General features: G+C 38.4%; 1 protein-coding gene across 6 annotated transcripts in view; it reads left to right on the top strand.

Moving 5' to 3' along the window:
* KIF24 (kinesin family member 24) overlaps nucleotides 1–22,174 on the top strand; it is a 73,442-nt gene that overhangs the window by 24,393 nt on the left and 26,875 nt on the right. For 3 of the 6 annotated variants that reach the window (XM_019424126.2, XM_019424128.2, XM_019424127.2), the window contains 5 exons: nucleotides 1,168–1,816; nucleotides 7,299–7,488; nucleotides 12,484–12,581; nucleotides 16,586–16,801; nucleotides 20,669–20,756. In XM_019424126.2, coding sequence (XP_019279671.2) covers nucleotides 1,168–1,816; nucleotides 7,299–7,488; nucleotides 12,484–12,581; nucleotides 16,586–16,801; nucleotides 20,669–20,756 — 1,241 coding nt within the window. The remainder of the gene's footprint in view (nucleotides 1–1,167; nucleotides 1,817–7,298; nucleotides 7,489–12,483; nucleotides 12,582–16,585; nucleotides 16,802–20,668; nucleotides 20,757–22,174) is intronic. The other 3 variants (XM_053908058.1, XM_019424131.2, XM_019424129.2) reach the window with 2 other exon arrangements.

The raw sequence follows: 22,174 nt of genomic DNA, 5'->3' as shown, positions 1-22,174 counted from the left end.
AGCATTTCCTCCAAAGTTAATTATACAATGTACTTTAATCACCTTTATTACCTGGCCCTGAGCTCTGTTTCTCTAACAGTGGTGTGGAGAATTCCTCAGGATCCTGATTTTAGTAATAAACCAGGATTATGTGGATTATGTGTTATTAACACATTATTTGTTAGTATTAAATACCTCACTGTTAAAAGTTTTTAAGCATTTTAATGTTCTACCGTATAAAACCTTTTTTTAAGTTTATTTTAATAATTGCTATACCCACGTGGGGCATGAACTCACAACCCTGAGATTATGAGTCACATATTCTTCCTACTGAGTCAGCCAGGTACCCCAGCAACCATATAAAATCATTTTTTTAAAGCACTTGATTTTTTTTGGTAATTACTGTTTTTTAAAATAATATCTACACACAGCATGGGGCTCGAGCCCACAACCCCAAGGTGAAGAGTCATATGCTCTACCAACTGAGCCAGCCAGATGCCCCTATAAGATCTTGACCAATTTTTTAAATCTCAGGTAAATTACTTTATTTGTATTCTGCACAAGTTGACATCTACAACCACCTACCTTTACTTACCTTTTAGAATGATCTGAGACCCTGAATTAGATTCTGAATTGATGTTTTTACCTCTTTATTCAACTAGCTTTTACCAGTACCCAGCAGATACAAATGTGATTTCCTGAGTTATGTTAGTTTATAATCCTCTGTGGTTTGCTATTTAATTCTGCTTTCCATTCTGAAGGACTTCTTAGCCTTTGTTCATTAATCATAGGAAACAGTTGTGCAACATGCCTTGACATTAACTTGAACATCTAAAATTAGTCTTGCTACAATCAGTGGTTGGGAACAATGTTTCAGTAGTTTGTGACATGTGTTAAGTAGACATTGCAAGATTGGAAGGAACTCCCTAGAAAAAAGTAAGTGACTTGTGTGTGTGTGCGCATGTACCTATGTATATACACAATTAAAGTTCCATTTGATAAATTACATCTGTTACTACAAATGCATCATAAGCATCTTTGCTTGTGCACTGTGCTGTTTAATTATTTCAGAAGAAAATGTATATTGAAAACTTGGTATGTTAGAATGGATTTTCTGCATGTTTGTTTTGTGATTTTCATTTTTAAAGGAATATTTCAAGTGAATGGCTTTTTTCTTTTCCTATTCAGAAGTTACAGAAACTCATTCACAAAAAATGACATCTTGGTTGTATGAATGCCTTTGTGAAGCTGAACTTGCACAGTATTATCCTCATTTTACTGCCCTTGGTCTTCAAAAAATAGATGAATTAGCCAAGGTTACAATGAAGGACTATTCCAAATTGGGAGTCCATGACATGAATGACCGCAAACGTCTCTTCCAACTTATCAAAATCATTAAGATTATGCAGGAAGAAGATAAAGCAGTCAGTAGCCCAGAGCATCCTCTTCAGACAAACGGCCTGTACATTAAGCCTCAGGAATCCAGATCTGGCCCTCGCAGACAACTGCATTTTGATTCTCCTGCTGACAACAAAGACAGAACTACCAGCAACAACGGGCTTGAAATGTGCAGGTTATCAGATTCTTCTGTAAACAAACAGAAGTCTAGTTACCTAAAAGTGCTCCAACGCATGCTGCCGGCTGATTCCCAACACCATACAAAAACAAGAATTGGGAATGCCACAGCTGCTGGTTCCTATGTGCAAACAGAAACTAACACTTCACTCTTTTCATCAAATCACTTTTCTCCAATACTGGGGGATTATGATATTCCCGTTATTCAAAGAGTCCCTCGTGTTTCAGAGTATAACTATGGAATCCCTCAGTCCTGTATCAGGTAATAATTTATTATCTTTTTTGGGGGCGTGGGGGAGACAGAGGCAAGAGCAAGCCTCTCCATGACTGAGAGCAACTGCTTCTTAGATATAGAAAGTTATAGTGAACAACTTCTGCAGCAACAATAGAAGTACTTTGATGGGGGAAAGTTCATGAGGAATTGGGACTTTCCAGATGGGAGAAAAATGATATTGTTCATGTATGTTCAAGCTGCTACTTGCCAGGATCTGCTATTCCGTAGCAAACCTATTTCTATTGTTTATTATACTGTAACATGATACATCTAGTGCATCTTTGAAGGTAAAATAGTTAACTGGCATTCTGTAATGGAAAAAGTGTGTGTGTGTATGTGTGTGTGTGTGTGTCTGTGTATTCCACAGGATTTTTTTTTTAAGGCTATCAAATTCACTTCAACCAGGAGACATAAAGCTTAGTTAAAAACAAAGAGCATGTAGTTGGATTAAGTAGATCTCGGGTGCAGTTAGCTTACCTACACATGTTGAAATAGGGTCCTGATTTTGAGTGCTTTCTTCAGTTCCAGCCCTGGAAGAACATGATTTTGGTAATTACAAAAGAGTAAGACACTTTTGATGCACTTGTGACTTTGAGAGTCAAGGTGACAATAAGTTATTTTCACCTAGTGCTTTAAGTTAAATGTTGAAATGTCCCTAAGAGCTAAAATATTGACTAATCCCTAATACCAGCATTGGTATGATAGAAAACATATTCTTTTAAAAATAACATGTCTTGGTTGTTTTGTTATTGTAAAAGTTGCACATGGGGAGTTATAGAGAAACAAAATACATTCTTCTTTTTTTTTTTTTTAATGTTTATTTATTTTGGAGAGAGTCACAGTGAGAGTGGTGGAGGAGCAGAGAGACAGGGAACCACAGAATCTGAAGCAGGCTCCAGGCTCTGAGCTGTCAGCACAGATCCCAACACGGGGCTCAAACCCATGAAACGGTGACATCATGACCTGAGCCAAAATTGGACGCCCAACTGACTGAGCCACCCAGGTGCCCCCAACAAAATACATTCTTAAGCCACATTTTCTTTCTTTCTTTCTTTCTTTCTTTCTTTCTTTCTTTCTTTCTTTCTTTCTTTCTTTCTTTCTCTCTCTCTCTCTCTCTCTCTCTTTTTTCTCTTCCTTCCTTCAAGCTATTATTCATACCTTAAAAGAAGGTGTACATTTAGATCTGGCCTTATATTGGCTAAGCTTTCAGAGAATCTCATAAGCAACCAGTTCTTTTATTCCAAAGGAAAATAGAAGACCCAATTTTACAGGTGAAAGTACTTTTAGTAATTTGAAGTACATAATGAATTTTATAGTGTTTCTGAAAACTTTATTTGGTTTAGCAGAGCACAGAGTAACATATAGCACTCTTTTCTTTAACTTTTTTTAAGGTTTGAGAGACAGAGCTTGTGCACATGTGTGCACGTGCAAGCAGGGGTGGGGCAGAGAGTGAGGGAGAGAGAGAGAATCCCAAGCAGGCTCCACACTCATCATGGAGCCCAGTGTGGGGCTCGATTTCACAAACCATGAGATCATGACCTGAGCTGAAATCAAGAGTCCACACTTAACCAACTGAGCCACCCAGGTGTCCCTCTTTTCTTTTAATTGTTAGAGAACTAGACTGTTCATGACTATCAAAGCCAGGATTATTACTGTCCTATTGGTTAGCTCTGAGGTGAAAGAACAGATATTTTCTTGAATGTTAGTCTTTTTTTGAACAATACATAAAGATCTAAGTTGGAATTATTTATAAATAAAGACACTGCTTTGCATTATTTATTTGGATAAAATGAATATTTTAGTTTAAATAGGCTCTTTCATTTAGTTGGTGCATATTAAGTACATCTCTTCCAGGCCTGATTCTCGATATAAAGATAATTAGGATATATGGAGGCTCTTAGTTTCTTAGGGTGCAGGGTGAGTAGGAGTATAAACAACCATACGGTGCGATAAGTGCTCTTATAGAGGTTTATACATGACAGACCCAGAGCAAAAGCTATTCCATTGAGCTTTCTTACTTTTTACATATCATTATTTTATATTTTATCACTCTTCCTACTCTTTATTAGAGAAGTAGAGATTTTAAAAAGTACATTTTACCCAGTAATCCTCATACTGTCTTTTCACCCAAATGTTTCTAAGTAGGTGTCAGGGTTTCAGAACTCTGAGAAACTCCCTCATGAACTTAAGGCTTGCTGTTAGGATGTCATCTTGTCCAAAGAGCATTCTCTTCAGGTGCCTCAAATCAAGTAAGCTCAGAATACATTACTGGTCTTAGGTTTTTTTTTTTTTTTTTTTTTTAAGCTTATTTATTTATTTTGAGAGAGAGTATATGTGTGTGCACTCAGAGGAGGGACAGAGAGAAAGAGGGAGAGAGAGAATCCTAAGCAGGCCCTGTGCTGTTGGCACAGAGCCTGATGCAGGGGTCAAACTCACGAACCATGAGATCATGATCTGAGCCAAGATCAAGAGTCAGATGCGAAACCAGCTGAGCCATCCAGGCCCCCTGGTCTCAGAATTTTAATAAAAGTTCAATGCATTTAGAAAACTAGTTGCCCTGACTTATTTAAGATTTTAAATAGACCTAACTCCAACTGTCTGAACTCTTTTCATGTCAGATAGATACAGCTTATTTCTTCTAGGGAACACTGGGCATTAAAAAACCAGAGCCTTTTAGGGGCACCTGGGTGGCTCAATTGGTTGAGCATCCATCTTTGGCTCAGGTCATGATCTCATAGTTCATGAGTTTGAGCCCAGCATTGGGCTTCGTGCTGACAGCTCAGAGCCTGGAGTCTGCTTCGAATTCTTTGTCTCCCTCTCTCTCTGCCCCTCCCTGCTTGAGCTCTGTCTCTCTCTCCCTTAAAAAAGAATAAACATTTGGGGCGCCTGGGTGGCTCAGTCGGTTAAGTGGCCAACTTTGGCCCAGGTCATGATCTCGCGGTCCGTGAGTTTGAGCCCCGCGTCGGGCTCTGTGCTGACAGCTCAGAGCCTGGAGCCTGCTTTGGATTCTGTGTCTCCCTCTCTGCTCCTCCCCCACTCATGCTCTGTCTCTCTCTCAAAAATAAACATTAAAAAAAATTTTAAAAACAAACAGAGCATTTTAGGAGAAGAGCAGTCATTCCTTTTTGCCCCTTTAACTTGAAAACTAGTTTTTGACCACGTGACCCATCTAGAGTCCCTAGTCAATTTTTAAAAAATTTTTAAATGTTTTATTTATTTTTGATAGAGAGACAGAGACAAAGAATGAGCAGGGCAGGGGCAGAGAGGGAGGGAGACACAGAACCTGAAACAGGCTCCAGGCTCTGACAGCTCAGAGCCCGACGCAGGGCTCAAACTCATGAACGGCGAGATCACGACCTGAGCCAAAGTCAGGTGCGCAACCGACAGCCACCCAGGCACTGTCAGTCCCTAGTCAATTTTTAAAAAGGCATTTTCTGTTCCCCTTGATTAACTTTATATGATTAAGTTATTAATATCCCCCAACAACTAGAGATTTTGACACAGGCCCTTGTTAAAAAATAATGCATTACAATTTTGTTTTTCTTGTTAAAAAAAATTGAGCATATGCAGAAGGGAGAATAGAACAGTGAATCCCCCATATGCCCATCATCCACTTTTAATTGTCAGGATTTTGCCACACTTAACCTCAAAATGGTACATTTTTGTTTTATTCTATTTTATTTTACTTTAAGTTTATTTATTTATTTTGAGAGAGCACAAGCAGCAGAGGGGCAGAGAGAGGGAGAGAGAGAATCCCAAGCAAGCTCAGTGCTGTCAGCTCAGAGCCTGATGCAAGGCTCAAACCCATGAACTGTGAGATCATGACCTGAGCAGAAACCAAGAGTCAGCTGCTCAATCGACTGAGCCACCCAGGTGCCCCAAAATGGTACATTTAAAAAAATTTGCTCTATGTTGGTTAAAAAACAAAGCATGCTTTAAAAGCTTGGAGTTATCTTTTATGCACAATATTAGAAATTTTATTTGCTCCTTTTTATTAGTTTTAGATCCTGACAAAAAATAATTTTCCAGCCAGTTGGAGGGCTCAGAAAATTGAAATTGATATGAAACAGTTATATAGTGAAATATCCTGTGGAAAATCAATTATAAAAGGGTTTTTAGGAGCTATTAATTAAATTCTAAAGTGTGAAGGAAGGGAATAATTTGTCTTGCCAAGACATTCTAAAGTATATAGACCAAAGGCATTGATCCTGTAAACTGCTTTCAAGAATTTTATTTTCTTGTTACTTAGGTTAAGAGGAATTTCTATACAGGTAAATGGTCAGTTCTTAGAGATATGCATATATACCCCCATTAGGCTCAGCAAGTAAAATGATGAATTTTGTATCCCTAGCTCAAGGAGTATTTCATCAAATATTCTAGCTGTTAAGGTTGATAAGTTCACTGAAGCCAGAGCCAGAAAAGAAATGTGTCTGAATAGAAGGGTGATAGTGGTGGGCAGCACCAGTCATAAAATTGTCCTGGGAAGAAAAAAATAGAGGATTGTGTTCTAACAAACACACATCAGGTGACAAAAAGAGGAAGAGCAAGACAAAGGGAGGTACAGAATATACCTGGGAAGAACAGAGGAAAAGTACATTGAAACCTACCACCTAATTCAAGGTATTTAGTAAACCCAGGTATGATTAAAAAAAAAAAAGAAAAAGAAAAAAAATCATTAGAAGTTTTTGGAAGACCACATCTGGAAGTCAGACACACAGTCTTAAAGCTAAAGCAGTTCTTAAGGTTTGGGGGTTGGTTGGTTGTTTTCGGCAGGATAAAGGATGGGGTGGAGTAGGGATAGAGATAGAAATAATCAGGAGGATTTAGTTATTAAAAGAACTTTCTGTACACATAGTATGTATAAAATTACATGTATTTTTAACATTTATTTATTTGGCGGGGTGGGGGGAGGACCAGAGAGAGGGAGACAGAGGATCTGAAGCAGGCTCCACGCTGTGAGTGCAGACCGATGCGGGCTCCAAGTCACAAATCATGATATCATGACCTGAACTGAAACCAAGAGTTGGCTGCTTAACCCACTAAGCCACCCAGGCACCCTGTGTAATGTTACATATTAGAGTGACAGGGCGCCTGGGGGGCTCAGTAGGTTAAACGTCCTACTTGGGCTCAGGTCATGTTCTTGCCGTCTGTGAGTTTGAGCCCCACGTCAGGCTCTGTGCTGACAGCTCACAGAGCCTGGAGCCTACTTCGGATTCTGTGCCTCCCTCTCTCTCTGGCCCTCTCCCGCTCACGCTTTGTCTCTCTCTCTCAAAAATAAATAAACACAAAAAATTAAAAAAATAGTGTTGACACTGAGGAAGTTTTTTTATATATAATATATATGTATAAGGTGTGTGTATATATATTAGGCATAATGTATATACAAAATAACAAAATGTGCTCATACTTTGACCTCTTAAGTAGTCATCCTATTACTAAAACTTAAAGCCCACTTACAAATATATATCAGACAGAACACCTCAGAGAAAGAGAATCCTTGGACTGAGATGGAGAAAATCAGAGTTTGTGTTCGAAAACGCCCTTTGGGCATGAGGGAGGTACGTCGTGGAGAAATTAATATTATTACTGTAGAAGACAAAGAAACTCTACTTGTTCATGAGAAGAAAGAAGCAGTTGACCTCACACAATATATTCTGCAGGTATGATGCTTTCCTTTTGTGTTTGGAACTAATGTTATCAAGTGTGTCAGTTTGTTGCTTTTCTTTGAATAGCAACACAAATTCTAAAATCCTGTTTTAGCTTTGGGTATTGGCATTCTTTTTTTTTTTTTTTTTTTTAATTTTTTAAGTTTATTTATTTATTTTGAGAAAGGGAGCAGGGAAGGGGCAGAGAGAGGAAGAGAGAGAGAATCCCAAGCAGGCTCCGCATTTTCCACGCAGAGCCTGATGCAGGGTTCAAACTCACAAACCGCGAGACCATGACCTGAGCCGAAGTCAAGAGTCGGACGCTTAACTGAGCCATACAGGCACCCCACATTCATTCTTGATGTAAATCATTAATACCCTGGGCCTTCATTAAAAAAATATATAGATAGTGCAGTGGGGGAAACAATAACATAATTTCTGCACTCTAGGGCAATAGAGTTGCATCATACATTCGCTTGACACATTTTACGTGAATGTAATTATACCTATTCAGCAAAAAGTGGGGCCCAAGGGGATAAAAAGAATGTAATGAATTGGTGGTAGATAGGACAGGTCACTGAGGTGTGCCCCAGGGTGACTCTGAGATGATTGCATAGTTAGTCTCAAGTCTTGCCTGTGTCTCACAGTGTGAATTTATTCTGCTGAGTGTGTCTGGAGTTTAATGATGGAGGATATGTTTTTGAGCAACAAGGTTCCAGATTGCCACTCAGCTGCTTATTTCAATTCTCAACTGTCTTTGGACTTAGATTTTATTTGGTGGAAACTGGACTCTTGAGCAGGCCACTTGGTGAAGGTTAGATTATAGTGTGAGTAAATGTAATCCAGGGATATGATTTTTACATATAACTTACAAGGATTTACATAAAACACTGGTAACTTAGACACAAAAAATATTCACTCCCTGCCAGAAAGATCACAGAATCCAAGGACAGAGGCTTGGTATTGAAGGGAACTTACTTAAAGTAGATAGATACCCTTGTAGTAATTCTCCAGTCTCCTATGGAAGCAGCAAGTCCATAGATGGGAGACACCATAATTTAGGTACTCTTAAAATGATGAAGCAATTGTAAATAAAACAGAGGATAATCTACTGGATGTTAAGATTTGAGAATTTGGGTCTCTCTTTCTCTGAATCTGCCTCCCTAAACATGCACGTTATATTCATTCTTCTCTCTCTCTTTCTCTTGCCTCAAAACCCAGTGACTGGTAGAGAGAAAAAAGTGGTGAGTAATCTGTTGTGCTAGCATTTCACTTTAGTCAGCTGAGATTTTACCCTCCTGGAATAAATACGTTAACGCTGAAGTCAAATTAACACTTTCCCCCTCTTTTACACATGCATTGTTCATCTTTTTCTTTGGCTATCAAAATTGAGTTTCACAGCAACGTTCAAAGTAATCCACTGACTCTTTGGGCACTAAATTAGTAGGTCACTGTATAACCAACCCAATCACTTTAACAGCCTTATTGACTGCTGATCAATGCACAATCTATTAGGTCTAGATGGGAGATATTTATTTTGAAGACGGTCTAAATGCCAATTAGTTATAAGGTTATCTAGTTCCATACCTACTTGTAACTGTAGTAATAGCCCTGTCCAGTCACCATCTACCCAAGACATCGTTAATGATGCTTTTGTCACGGTAATTCCCTCAAAGAAGCATCAGCTTATCTTTTGTATTTTTCCATTATCCCCAAACACAATAACCTTCCTTCTTTGTCATTACCATTAGTCAATACTTATTGAATACCCATAGTTTTCATAGCACTTACTCTGCAGTTTGAACTTTGGACCTTTGCTCTCATAGGTCAAAATCCTTACCTATCAATGCTATAATACAAGTGTTGGGAGGGCTTTTACCCCCTTTTCTTTTCTTCAGTGGAAAGAAGTAAAGGGAGGTTTGTAGCAAACATGGCAAATAAATATTGATCCTAGATTCTTTGGGTTTTATTTTTAAGCTTACTTAGGAATTCAGACAATAGGTTTATGTATCCATTTAATTAAATGTCCTATCCTTTCAAATCTTCTTTTGTTACTTAGTATATATGATCATATACATGTAGTGTGCTGTCTTACCATTAAATTTTATATCAACATAATGTGTGAAAGGACAAGGAAACAAATGTGTATATGTTTCATTCCAATTTCTTAAATAAAGAAACGTATATAGAAAAAAGATGGTACTGAAATATATCAAAAAGTCAATAGTGGCTCTCTCTGTGTAGTAAGATGTATAGGCAATTTGATTTTCTTCTCTGTTGTTTTCCATGTTTTTAAAATTTTCTATAATCAGCATGTTACTTTTATATAAAAAGTAAAAACTTTTGAGTAAGATAGAGTCACCTATTTCAAAATCAAAACATACAAAAAGGTATGCAGTGAAGTATCCTGCTAATCCCATTTCCTCCTTGAAGGCAACCACTATTACCTGTTCTGTCTTTCCAGAGAAATTCTATAAATATACATGTTACTTTTATAATCTGAAAAAATTTTATTTAAAAAATAAATTATGGAACTCTGATCATACCAAGGCTAAAGTGAGTATTAATCCAACCTAATTGATAAAGTGTGATCAAATGAAAGTATCTGTGATGCAAAGGATATTATGGATTATATATATATTTATATATTGTGCTAGCATTTATTATATTTATATAATAGCATTATTATAATTAACATATATAACATATGTAACATGTTAATTAGAATAATCTTGCATGTTCATATATCTTTCATTAAGGATACTTACAGAAGTACTGGAAAAATCAATACCTAAATCCTCTTGGAAGGAAAGATACTAATCCCTTTAATCAATAAGTGTTTTCTAAGGTGTTTACTCAGGAGCTGAAGTTATTCACAAGCACTCATAGAAGGAGATGAAGAATAGCCATATATTCAATGAAGTAAAAGAACACTTTTTAAAACTCCCACGTTTACTTGTTTTCACTTTTTTCTTATTTTCCTGAGAAACACCAAAAAATATATTTTAGAAATATATTTTACTTTTTATTATCGCCATTTTCAAGTTTATTAAAAAATATAAAGAACCCCTATGTACCTATCACCCAGATTCAACAGTTAGAAACATTTTATTCTTAAAAACATCACATATTTTGGGGCACCTGGGTGGCTCAGTCGGTTAAACGTCTGACTTCGGCTTGGGTCATGATCTCGCAGTTCGTAGGTTTCAGCCCTGCGTCGGGCTCTGTGCTGACAGCTCAGAGCCTGGAGCCTGCCTTCGGATTCTGTGTGTCCCTCTCTCTCTGTCCCTCCCATGCTCACTTGCTCTTTCTCTCTCTCTTTCTCTCAAAAATAAATAAAACAAAAAAATTTTTTTTTTAATCACATTTTATGCCACTAAAAGTTCACAGATTTCTTTATCATGCTGCACAGATTCCTTATTTTCTCACCTCCTAACTTTTGGAGATATTTTCTAACTGATAAATTCATCTTAGTGGCCCCAATTTCTGCTCAGGTGCCCTAACAAATTTCCATTCTAATGTAATGGCACACGAAACAGAATCAAATGGGGGTAGAGTGACCTATAATAAATTGCCCCAATTTACTTTGCTGGGTTTTCCCATGCAATTTTTCCTTAACTGGATATTTAGAGCGGGCCCAAGAGGTAGCAGAAGATAGGGCCTCATGTCCCCCTTGTTGTGTATGGACTGCCATTATTACACTACAGTCAAGCTTGAAATTAGGACTTTTACTCAGAGATAGCTGGGCTACCAACATAATAAGCCTCTAAATTTTGCAAGTGATTATGGCTGCTGAATTAATGCTTTCCAGACCCCTTTTAGTAGAGTTATCTATCCTTTTCCAAATTATCATGGTTTTTCATTTGGGAATCATCTTTTACTACTTTTTCTTCCCACCAATCCAGGCCATTAGTTGCCAAATTTCTCATGCGTCCATCTCCTCTTTATTTTCATTGTCATCATCTAATTTAGATCCTTCTTACCTCACCACTGGATTAGCAGTGCCCCTGTTCTTAGTCCATTCACAGTGTGCAGTAAGATTAGTCTTCCAGTAAAATGGCTTGGATCATCCCTTCCCTTTGCAAAGGTTTTTGTCTTCCCACTATTTGCTAAATTATATATGAACATTCTGACCTTAAGGCTAGTGTCCCAATACTCATACACCGTAGTCCTAACTCATTATTCTAGCCGCCTATTTCACCTTTCAACCTACAAAATCCTGTATTTCAACACTGAATCTTCCCTGTTCCCTAAAATGTTCCATGTGTTTTCCTGCTTTGACTATTTGCTCATGTTTTCTTTGTGCCTGGACTCTCTTCCCTGCCTCCATCTATACCTCTCAAATTCCTCTTCTTTCCCCATGGCCCTTTATCTATACAGTATTTTTCATAATCTCTTTTCTAATTAGAAGGAATATGTTTTTCTTTTGAATTCTACATGTACTTTATCTCTCACATTTTTTCTAGCTTAGAGTCATGTGTATACTGTCTGGATTCACACCTTTAGGTGGTCGAGTCGGGTAATGGTAGGGTAATGTCAATATCTTTGGGCCCTTTGAAGTGCCTACTACAGGTACACATGTTACCAGCTGAGCAATACATGTTTATGGAATTAAAAGCTCAGCTGTGTAACCTATGAAATGGAAACCTTCCTCTAGAATTTCCCTAAATTTCAAATATGCTGGCCCTAGCTGGGCTGTGAGGATAATCCCCATAGAATTGAGTTCTCCTGGACCTAAGGAGGATTGGCTTACTCTTGTACTCATCAGTTTACTTCACTTAAGAGAGAACAAAAATTATGTGCCTTAGTTTTTACATTATAAGAATATGTCTACAGAGAGCTCAAGTAAAAGAAGGCCCTGTCATTTGACAGTTATTGACTGCTTATTTATCTCTAAATTTGTCATAGTCAGTAGTTAAAAACATATTCGCACCTTTCTTATGTGTTAAGTAGAATAGTGGTGAAGAAAATCCAGGAAATGTCTCTATAAAAATCACATTTCTTTTTCAGCATGTTTTTTATTTTGATGAAGTCTTTGGTGAAGCATGCACCAACCGGGATGTATACATGAAGACTACTCACCCACTCATTCAGCATATTTTCAATGGGTATGATAGTAATTATTTGCTTCTCTTGCTTCATATTTTCTCTTCTCCATAATCATATTTCTTTATAAACATCACTTAAATTTTTCAGTTTTTTAATTAAACATGAATTTGTGTCTTAATCTGATGAATTTAGACTCTGTTAAAGAGTGCCTTATCTCTATAGGAGTTACCAAGCATTTAGAAATTTTCAGCATGGGGCGCCTGGGTGGCGCAGTCGGTTAAGCGTCCGACTTCAGCCAGGTCACGATCTCGCGGTCCGTGAGTTCGAGCCCCGCGTCAGGCTCTGTGCTGACAGCTCGGAGCCTGGAGCCTGTTTCCGATTCTGTGTCTCCCTCTCTCTCTGCCCCTCCCCTGTTCATGCTCTGTCTCTCTCTGTCCCAAAAATAAATAAAAAAACGTTGAAAAAAAAAATTTAAAAAAAAAAAAAAAAAAAGAAATTTTCAGCAAAAATGTTGTTAGCAATATAATTTCATCAAAGTCCTCAGAATAAAAAGGTTTAAGTGGTTATAGTTTGAACTTTTGATAACAGGAATTATGTATTCTGGCTATATAGTTCAGTTACCTTTTTCATTGGAGTGGGATAGGTAAGTGACTGTCATCTGTTCTTTATAGATGTATTTTTTTTAATTTTGAAATAATCACACTTTAAATAAACATATAAATGGGATAGAAAAGGCCTTAGGGAGCCCTGTTGTATATTCAAAATATAGGCATGTATTGATAGAAAATGCCAAATGGTCTGCTATAATCACTGATACCAGAGTATTTTGACTTTTTAATTTTGTTTATTTATTTAAAAAAATTTTTTTAACGTTTATTTATTTTCAAGAGACAGAGTGCGAGTGGGGGAAGGGTAGAGAGAGGGGGAGGCACAGAACCTGAAGCAGGCTCCAGGCTCTGAGCTGTCAGCACAGAGCCCCATGCAGGGCTCAAACCCACCAACTGTGAGATCATGACCTGAGCTGAAGTTGGACGCCTGACTGAGCCACCCAGGCACCCCTATTTATTTATTTTTTAAATGAGTTGACTTTTTTTTTTTTTTTTTTTTTTTTGAGAGAGAGAGAAAGTGCACACAAGCTGGGGAGGGGCAGAGAGAGTGGGAGAGAGATAACTTTAAGTAGGCTCCACACTGCCAGCATGGAGCCCAATGTGGGACTTCAACTCATAAACAGTGAGATCATGACCTGAACTAAAATCAAGAGTCAAACACTTAACTGACTGAGCCACCCAGGTGCCCCAGAGTATTTTGACTTTTTTTTTTTTAAACAATTATTCATTTTTGAGAGACAGACCTCAAGCAGGGGAGGGGCAGAGAGAGAGGGAGACACAGGATACAAAGCGGACTACAGGCTCCAAGCTGTCAGCACAGAGCCTGGTGTGGGGCTCGAACCCACGAACGGTGAGATCATGACCTGAGCCGAAGTTGGATGCTTAACCAACTGAGCCACCCAGGTGCCCCTGACTTTTTTAAAAATAATTTTTATAACTTTAAAAATATTGAGATATAATTCACATATAGTTAGATGTACAGATCTTAAGAAGTATTCAAGTTTCATGAGTTTTAGTAGTTGTATATATCCAAGTAACCAATACCTTGAACAAGATACAGAACATTTCCGTTACCCCAGAAAGTTCTCTTGTGTCCCTTTTTAGTTAACCTCCACCTCTACCCTCAGGTCTTATATAACCACTGACCTGCTTTCTGTCACTATATATTTTGCCTGTTCTAGAATGTCACAGAAATAGAATCATTCCCATATATGTTCTTTTATGCTTGGCTTCTTTGGCTTAGCATAATGTTTTTTTGATATTAGTACATGTATCTGTAGTTTTTATTACTAATATTCCTTTCTATGAATATACCATAATTTGTCCATTCTCCTGTTGATGGATATTTGGGTTGTTTCCAGTTTTGGACTATTATGAATAAAGCTGTATGAACATTCTTGTACAAGTCTTTGATTCTTGGACATGTTTTCATTCATCTTGGGTGAAACCTAGACATGGAATTTCTGGGTCTTAGGATATGTGTGTGTTTATAAGAAAGTGTCAAACAGTTTTTCTCACACCATTTTGTATTCCCAACAGCAATGTGTGTGAATTGCATTTCTACATCCTCACCATATTTGGTATTGTCAGTCTTATTTTAGCCAATCTAATAGGTATGTAACTTTATCTCATTGTGCTTTGAATTTGAATTTCAAAATGCCTAATGATACTGAGAATCTTTTCATGTGCTTATTGCCATTCAGATACCTTCATTTGCCCCTTTTTTGTTTGTCTGTTTTCTTTTTATTGTTGTTTAATAGCAGTCAGTAAAATTTTTTTAATTCTAAGTAGGCTGAAAAAGTGAAATGCCTTTCAGGTTTGATTTCTTATATATCAAATTTAGGGAGTACTTTTTAAGAGAGCAAGTTTGTAAAGTTAGAATTTGAATGTTAGGACAGTACCAGTTAAAAAATAAGAGAGCTACAAGTTAAGTGCATCCATTATGCAAAGTGCAATAAGAGATTTTTCATGCCCATATTGTTGTTTTTCAAAAAGATCATCACTAAAATGTTCAGAAGATAAGGTAGATATTCTTTACTCTCATTCTGCTAAATCTTTTTTTTTTATTTTAGAGAGAGAGAGCATGAGCAGGGGGAGAGGGGGAGTGGGGGGGGGGGAGAGAGAGAGAGAGAGAGAGAGAAAGAGAAAGAGAAAGAGAAAGAGAAAATATATCTTAAGCAGGTTCCACACTTAGTGTGGACCCCAGCACAGGGCTTGATCCCAGGATCCTGGGATCATGACTTCAACAGAAATCAAGAGTCAGCCACTCAATCCACTGAGCCACCCAGGTGCCCCTCATTCTACTAAATCCTCTGCAATGTGTTTACATTTTCCTCCATTAATCCTTTCCTATCTGTGCCTCTCCTAGTGTATTCAAATGCCCATACTACTGGGAGCCTGGATTCAAAAGACAAGGAGTACCTGGTCTCTGCTCAAACAGCTTAAATCTGATTAGCTACCATCTCTTTATTCTCACACTTATATGGTTCCTTTGCTGTTGTCCTATTACTGGTTCTTGGGTTTCTTTCTGGCTTCAGGCCTCTTTCTTCATGTTCTTCTCTCTGCCCACCTCCAGTGTTCCCTTCTGTGTATTCACAGACTTTTTTTCTTACTGCAAGTAGCTACTTTTATCATTAATCTCCATGCAATTTCCTGTTCAAGAGTCTGCAATAGCTGCTTATTACTTAACATTATGTTCATTTTCTACTCTGTACTACATAGTTGAGCCTCCAATACTCAGGTAATCTTGGCCTCTAGCTCCTCCAAAAACATGCGGTGATTGGCAGGATAGTTTCCCAGCTCTCCTCTGCACCTTTTATTCTGCAGTTCTTCACACTCATACCCATGCACATACCCACCCTACATGCAAGAATAGTGATTCTTACTTAGAACCACATGGTGTCAGAGCTAGAAGGGATCTTAGAAATCAAGTAACTAATTAATTTATTAATGAAAGTGAAAACTGAGGCTCTTAGAAAAACCCTTCTGTGAGTCCTTCCTCAAATATCTTGCTTATTCACATCTAAACTTCATTAATATTTATATGAGTGGTCATTACCACCCTGTTAATCATATGGTCTTCTGTTATTTTTGTATTTATTTTAATTCTCTATTCTTTCATCAAGCTTACTTTTTCGGATTAAGACAAAATCATCTCTTAGATTCTCTAGGACATCTAGCATGGAATTCTTATTTGCTTCCAGACTTATCATATAACCAGTTCCATGAAAAATTCCTATTAAAAAACTCATGTGCTGCTTTAAGAATGTTTTTTCCTCTTCCTGTGTTTTTATCATGTAAAACCCTCCTCTCCCTAAAGGATTGTATGCTCATAGCTGAATTTTGTCAGCTATAAACAGCATTCTGTTTCTACCTGACTTTGGTCATGAAAAATCTGTACGTAGATTAACATTTCTCTTAGTGTATATGTTATATGAATGATTTTTTTCCCCTAGAGGGAATGCCACTTGCTTCGCATATGGACAGACAGGTGCTGGGAAGACCTACACCATGATAGGAACTCATCAGAACCCAGGACTCTATGCTCTGGCTGCCAAAGAGATCTTCAGGCAACTAGAAGTGTCCCAGCCAAAAAGGCACCTCTTTGTGTGGATCAGCTTCTATGAAATCTACTGTGGACAGCTTTATGACCTCTTAAATAGAAGAAAAAGGTACTGGTTATGAATGGGAAACTACAAATCTGTTCATCATTGTTTTAAGCGAGGGTCCACAGAATTAATGATCATGGGATTTAATGCAAGGTCTTGTTATATTAGTGCCCTTTTCTGAGATGAGTCTCCTGAATTAGATGAATATTTTTTAAATCAGTTCAGCTAGAAAAGAATGCAAATTAGCCTTCCATTAGTATTTTTTAAGTGATCTATATCCGTATGTTTATCAAAAGACTATCCCTTTTACTTTGATCTGCGAAAGGGTGATGATTTCAGGAAATCAGGATATCAACATGTACTTAAATACCTTCCTATTCTTTTGCCTATTATTACACTGGAAGAACTATAAATAATGTTTCTTGCTTTCTCTTATTTTTTTTTCTCAATAATCTTAGGGTAAACTTAATGATAATTTTCTGAGATCAGTTAAAAAAAATACATCTCGGGGCGCCTGGGTGGCTCAGTCGGTTAAGTGTCTGACTTTGGCTCAGATCATGATCTCGCGATCCGTGAGTTCGAGCCCCGCGTCGGGCTCTGTGCTGACCGCTCAGAGCCTGGAGCCTGTTTCAGATTCTGTGTCTCCCTCCCTCTCTCTCTGACCCTCCCCATTCATGCTCTGTCTCTCTCTGTCTCAAAAATAAATAAACGTTAAAAAAAAATTTTTTTTTTAAATACATCTCTCTTCTTCACGTTAGACTTTTAACTCTTCTAAGTCTTAAACTGTTGCCCTTGAAACATAATACAGTAACTTAGAAATGGATTTAAATCCTATTGTATTTTTCTGGCCTCAAGTTTTGTTTAGGTTGAAAGAGCTGACTTTAACTGAGCAGGAAACAACAAAGTTGTGAAGGTACCGACTGACTGGGAGGATAAGGAGGAGAGATGGAATAAGGGGGGTGGAAAGATAAAAGAGTGTCATAACCGAATTAACCAGAACTGTGACATGTTGGGAGCAGTCACAAGTGGAGAGAAGGGAATTGGGGCAGAGCATGGTGGTAGGCTGGGGAAACTAAATCAGTGACAGAAACTAGCCCCCAGCAAAGGTATCCAAGCCCCTACAGAGCTGTCCAAAAGGATGTGCAAATTCCAGGCAAACACTGGAATGGGGGTTGGGCTAGAAGAGCATCTGAGTTCAGTAGAGTGTGATAGGGCAGGCCCCCATGCCAAAGGTGCTGACGTTTGAAGGGTTGGGGTCCAGAGCCAAGATGGCCAAGAATGAACTCTTGAGATGTCTTTGGTGCAAAAAGGTGGTTTTATTAAAGCACGAGGACAGGACCCGTGGCAGAAAGAGCTGCACTGGGGTTGGGAAGAGTGGCTGATTATAAAAGATTTTCTATCCTGTGGAGGGGAGAATGAGGTTAGGGCTCTAGGAAATTGAATCCATAGGTTTCTGGAGATTGCCTTTTTACTTGTAAATTATTAAGACAGTTGCAAACTGATGCAAACTCTTGTCCTGCATGATGATCTCTATCAGTTAACCATTTGTTTTTCCCTTTCCTTTGTTCTTGGGCAGCCAGGAGTGCCTGAAGAATGTTTTACAAATCCCACCTGGGGGATGGGTGGTGGGGGTGTTCGCTTGTACTATGCTCTCAGCTTGCCTTTGTTACCTATAAGAGTATTGAGTAGTGAAACTGGAGAAGCCATCAACTGGGCTTAGGCAGACCACCATCTGTGGACTATTCCAAGAAAAGGGGACCTTTAGGTATGCCACAATTCAGAGGATGTACAGGTGTTCAGGGTTTAGTCCTGACACAGCAACTGCCAAATAAAGGGAGGGTTCTGCTCTAGGTTTGGTTTGGAGAAGAGTTGCTTTTCTTTATTATCCTCTGTTGGTTTTTGAAGCCTCAAGTTAGCTCAATCACAGCTTCTCTTCCAAGGCCCCAACACTATTACTTAGGAGATCTTTCCAGTCAGAATGTAGCTGGACACTGGCAAGAGCATCTGGCTCTGGAGGTCTCAAACAGACCAGGTTCAACCACTAGCCACCAACAAAATCCAAAGGCAGAGAAACAAGTAGTGGTGAAACAAGAAAGGAATTTAGTTCAGTGGGGCTACCACCAGGAAGACAACGGACTAACATTTCAAAGATTGCCTCCAAAGTGCCGAAAATATTTCTAGGTTTATATAAGGAGAAAGTGGGACAAAGGTCAATGGGTTTGTGCAGGTGGGCAGTGAAGTCAAGTTGATCATTGTCTTAGGGCCAATCATGGATAGAGTCTTGCTGGCTTGGGACAGTCCTTTATTGCTTGAGGGGGTAGTTTGTGTTCCTTTCTGGGGATGCTTTGCCTGCATGGTCTTTTCCCAGAGTTAAGAGTATGATACACTGGAATGAACTTAATCATTTAGAAAGTTTGAGGTCAAAATGCAGGAAGTTTAAGTCCTCTTTGTTTAAAGAACAGTTGGCAAGGGGATAAAAGCTGTTGTGGTGTGTGTGTGTGTGTGTGTGTGTGTGTGTGTGTGTGTGTGTGTGTCTGTGTCTGGTTTGTTGGTTGGTTTCTTTGGGTGAAGGGACAGTCAGGATATCTAGTTATTTGTGAGTGCGGTTCTTTAATGAATGACTCAGATATATTGCCCTGTATATTTGCATTATTTTCAGTTTATTTATTTTGAGAGGTGGGGGAGGGACAGAGAGAGAGGGAGAGAGAGAATCCCAAGCAAGCTCTGCACTGTCAGCACAGAGCCCAACTCGGGGCTCAAACTCACAAATGGTGAGATCATGGCCTGAGTTGAAATCAAGAGTCAGAAGCCAAACCAACTGACTGAGCCCCCCAGCAACCCCCAACCCCCAACAAATTAACTCTTAAAGTAGAGGATAAATTGTTTTTATAGGCTTGCATAAAAAGTGATAGAAATACATTTCTGGCTTATAGAATTTAAAAAGCTAGAAGTACATTTTGGGCTGTCCATTAGGAACTGTTCTGGGGTGAGCTCAGGGCATAGGGCCTGTATGTTTAGGAATGACCTGAGGGCTCTGAAAGCTTGATCCCTCTTTTATTCCAGAAGCCTGACTGTTCTAATAGAACTAGTTTCTGATAGGTCATGGGGATTGGTGAAGCAGTTTTTCTCCAGTTCTGTAAAAATTTGGAAATTTGGGGTGAAACAAACTAAAAAAATTTTTGAGAAAATCATTTCCTTTTTTGGGTATAAAGTGGAATTCCATTCTTAACCTTAATCAGTATCTTATTAAGGGAGAAAAATAATCTTCGAGTCTTTGATAGATTCAATATATGCCCCTTGATATATCTGGTTTAATGATGATGATAGACCATAGCCTTAGGCCTGAGAAATTCAGTTATAGCACCAGCTCTTCCTTCCTCCCTTGGAAGATATATGAAGACTCCTTATGTTGGAAATAGAGTAGAACCCAGTTTCTGTACATCTCTCTGCTCTACCTTCTATGATGTTAGCTTTCAAAATTGGCCCTCTAGCAGATACGGAATGGCTGCCACTGCTCCCAGGGCCACATACTTTCACTTCCAGAAAGAGCACCAGCACCTCACCCCCAGGCACCTAACGACCAGAAACAAGAACTATTTTGATTGAACCAGCAGAGATCCCATATCCACTCCTGAACCAATCACTAAAGCCACGAATATACCATCTGTTGATTGGCATATGTCTGCATTATATGTTCATTCTTTTAATTGTAGCCAAAGATGTTGATTTGTTTACAATAGTCAAGGACCATCTCTGAAGCCCAGGGCTGTGATCAGGAGGTGTGCGAGTGGGGCGGGGAGGATACACATCAATCTCACTCAAATAACAGAACTGCTACCTAATAGGGAAATGGTGGAAGGTTTCTGGGGAGGCAAGAACAAAGTCCATTATAGCAGGTCTGTTGTACCAACCATGTTCTTGTGTCTGCAGGCTCTTTGCAAGAGAAGATAGCAACCACGTGGTACAGATAGTGGGACTGCAAGAGCTTCAGGTGGAGAGTGTGGAGCTCCTCTTAGAGGTAACTCTTCCTTACTACCCCATGATAGTAACCTAAGTACAGGGAAAGAATTCATTTTGCTATCTAGCAAGAATAATGGAATTTAGCCAGAGGGCCATGACAAGCATGCTACCTAACATTTGTAAAATGTGAGTCCTCTAAGAGAATAGCTCCTTTCTGTACAGGGTTGTTGTCTAAGTGCCATCGAGTGTGTGGGAGAACCTTGTGCATGAGAGGCTACTCTTGTGCTAGTTTGACAGACTGCTAATGTGTATATCTATGGTAGTGGGAAAAGCTACTGGAGAGAAATATTCTTTTTTTAAGTTTATTTACTTATATTGAGAGAGAGAGAGTCAGCAGGGGAGGGGCAGATAGAGGGAGAGGGAGAGAATCCCAAGCAGGCTCCACACTGTCAGCACAGAAACCTAATGTGGGGCTTGAACTCACAAACCGTGAGACCATGAGTTGGAGTCAAGAGTTGGACACTTAACTGACTGAGCCACTCAGGTGCCCCGAAATATCCTTACTTTTAAGTAAAAATTTTAATGGGTAAGGGGCACTTGACTGACTCAGTAGAGCATGTGACTCTTGATCTCTGGGTCATGAGTTTGAGCCCCACATTGGGTGCAGAAATTACTTAAAAAAAATTTTTTTTAATAGTAATTTTCACATGGGTTCGGAATTCAAGAGGTACAATAAAAATATCCCTTCTATTCCCTTTTCAAACTGAGGCAAGTTTTTTTGTATATCCTTCCAAAGACATTTCCAAATCTTTCATGAAAAGTTCTTTTAGGGGCACTGTCTGTCTCTCAAATAAATTTGAAAAAACTTCTAAAAAGTTATCTTTTAACACTTGCTCATTATTAGATACAAACCTTGCAAAAATATGTAAGAAGATAGAAGAATAAAGGCCACTTCCAACTTACTGTATACAACTCCCTACTCCCCACTGAGATATCCACTGTTAACGGTTTAAAATCATTTTTTTTTCCTTTTCTGGGAATTTATTAATTTATGTACAAATATATTTTTGTTGAATTGTCCTTTAATGCAGTGCTCCTCAACCACTTAGATCACTTTATTGTGAAAAATAGCCTATACAGAAATATGCTTAAAGCCTAAATGTGTATAGTATAGTGTAGTATAGTATAGAATAAAGAAACAACCACTTTCATAATCAGTTACCCAGATTAAGAAATAGAACATTTCAGCACCCCATAAACCCCTATACAACTTGCCAGTCACAGTCCCCTGTACTCCTGACATTTATGCTAAATCACTTTCTTGTTCTTTCTTATAGTTTTACCACTTATGTATTCATCCATTAACTATATAACTTACTGTGCACCTGTTTTTTAACTTTTATGAATAGAATCACACCATATTATTTGTCTTCTTTTGCTCATCATTATACTTTTGAGTTCAGTCTATGTTTTTGC

This window comes from Panthera pardus, unplaced genomic scaffold, assembly GCF_024362965.1.
Source record: "Panthera pardus isolate Hobbes unplaced genomic scaffold, ASM2436296v1 HiC_scaffold_20, whole genome shotgun sequence".
NCBI classification, from domain to species: Eukaryota; Metazoa; Chordata; class Mammalia; order Carnivora; family Felidae; genus Panthera; species Panthera pardus.
The sequence above is the reverse complement of the archived record's forward strand: the minus strand, read 5'-3'. Positions and strand labels throughout refer to the sequence as shown.